Raw genomic sequence first — 958 nt, 5'->3', positions numbered from 1 at the left:
TAATATTCTATTTTAAAAAGCCAATCATTTAAAAGCATCAGTGCCTGGGTTTATGATGCCAGAGGGCCACAGTTACGTGCAACGTCAAACTGCCAAGCAACAGCGCCTTCGGCACTACTAAAATAGTCCTTGAATTTATCCCTCGTTCTCTTGCACTCGCTTTATAATTGTTCGACCACACTCTTCTCAAGTTTTGAAGACCAGTTTCATCTTCTCATACAATAGTGCGCCATATTCCCCCTCCTTAAATTCCACATTATTGTAGCTGTCCACAAATCCGTTTGGTAGGTAATAAGCGTTGTCTGTTTGCATGAGGAAGTTGTGATGGCAAACGGAAGACTGGCCAAAAATTGAGGCATCATTGTCTGTCCATATGACCCAACACCCACCCATATAAAGGAGTACTTTGCATCACAGATGCCCATTAGGACTGAACTGTGAAAGCCCTTGTAGTTGTAGTACATAGAACCTCCAAATTTTGGGCATTCGATAGCGACATGCTTTCCATCCACAGCACCAATAATGTGAGGGATATCCCACTCCTCTTTAAACTGCCTTGCAATTTCCAGCCACTCCTGCGCACTCGATGGCATCCTGAGATACTTGGGGCTCAGTGCTGTCCAAATAACATCACATACTTTTCGCACAATGTTGGAGACTGTTGCACGGCCAATTCTAAAATTAAAAGATTGTGAAGCCATACTGTCCCATGTTGCCAGGTACCGCAAAGTCACCACAACTCGCTCCTCTGCTGAGATATCAATTCGACCTCTGTTTCTTCTCTCCTTCAGATGAGGCTCAACCATTGATACCTTTCGGGTGTCATTCTTATATATCTAAAAAAAGTTTTAAAAAAAGAAGATCTAATTTAATAATTATACAAATATAATTTTATTGTTAATATATATATATATATATATATATATATATATATATATATTAACAATAAAATTATCTT

General features: G+C 39.0%; 2 protein-coding genes across 2 annotated transcripts in view; one reads left to right on the top strand and one right to left on the bottom strand.

Moving 5' to 3' along the window:
* LOC117100595 (acyloxyacyl hydrolase-like) overlaps window positions 1–958 on the top strand; it is a 26,886-nt gene that overhangs the window by 4,690 nt on the left and 21,238 nt on the right. The window lies entirely within an intron of this gene.
* LOC117100576 (putative nuclease HARBI1) lies at window positions 207–806 on the bottom strand. Its single transcript, XM_033240350.1, has one exon. It carries the CDS (start codon window positions 804–806, stop codon window positions 207–209), a length of 600 nt encoding a protein of 199 aa, XP_033096241.1.

Source organism: Anneissia japonica, unplaced genomic scaffold (assembly GCF_011630105.1).
Source record: "Anneissia japonica isolate Jap-2015-1 unplaced genomic scaffold, ASM1163010v1 scaffold1770_len632688_cov154, whole genome shotgun sequence".
Lineage (NCBI taxonomy): Eukaryota > Metazoa > Echinodermata > Crinoidea > Comatulida > Comatulidae > Anneissia > Anneissia japonica.
This window is presented reverse-complemented; position numbering and strand designations above follow the sequence as displayed.

Excerpts from the sequence above, each read along its gene's own strand:
- LOC117100576 (XM_033240350.1), bottom strand. The coding sequence starts at position 806 with ATGGTTGAGCCTCATCTGAAGGAGAGAAGAAACAGAGGTCGAATTGAT.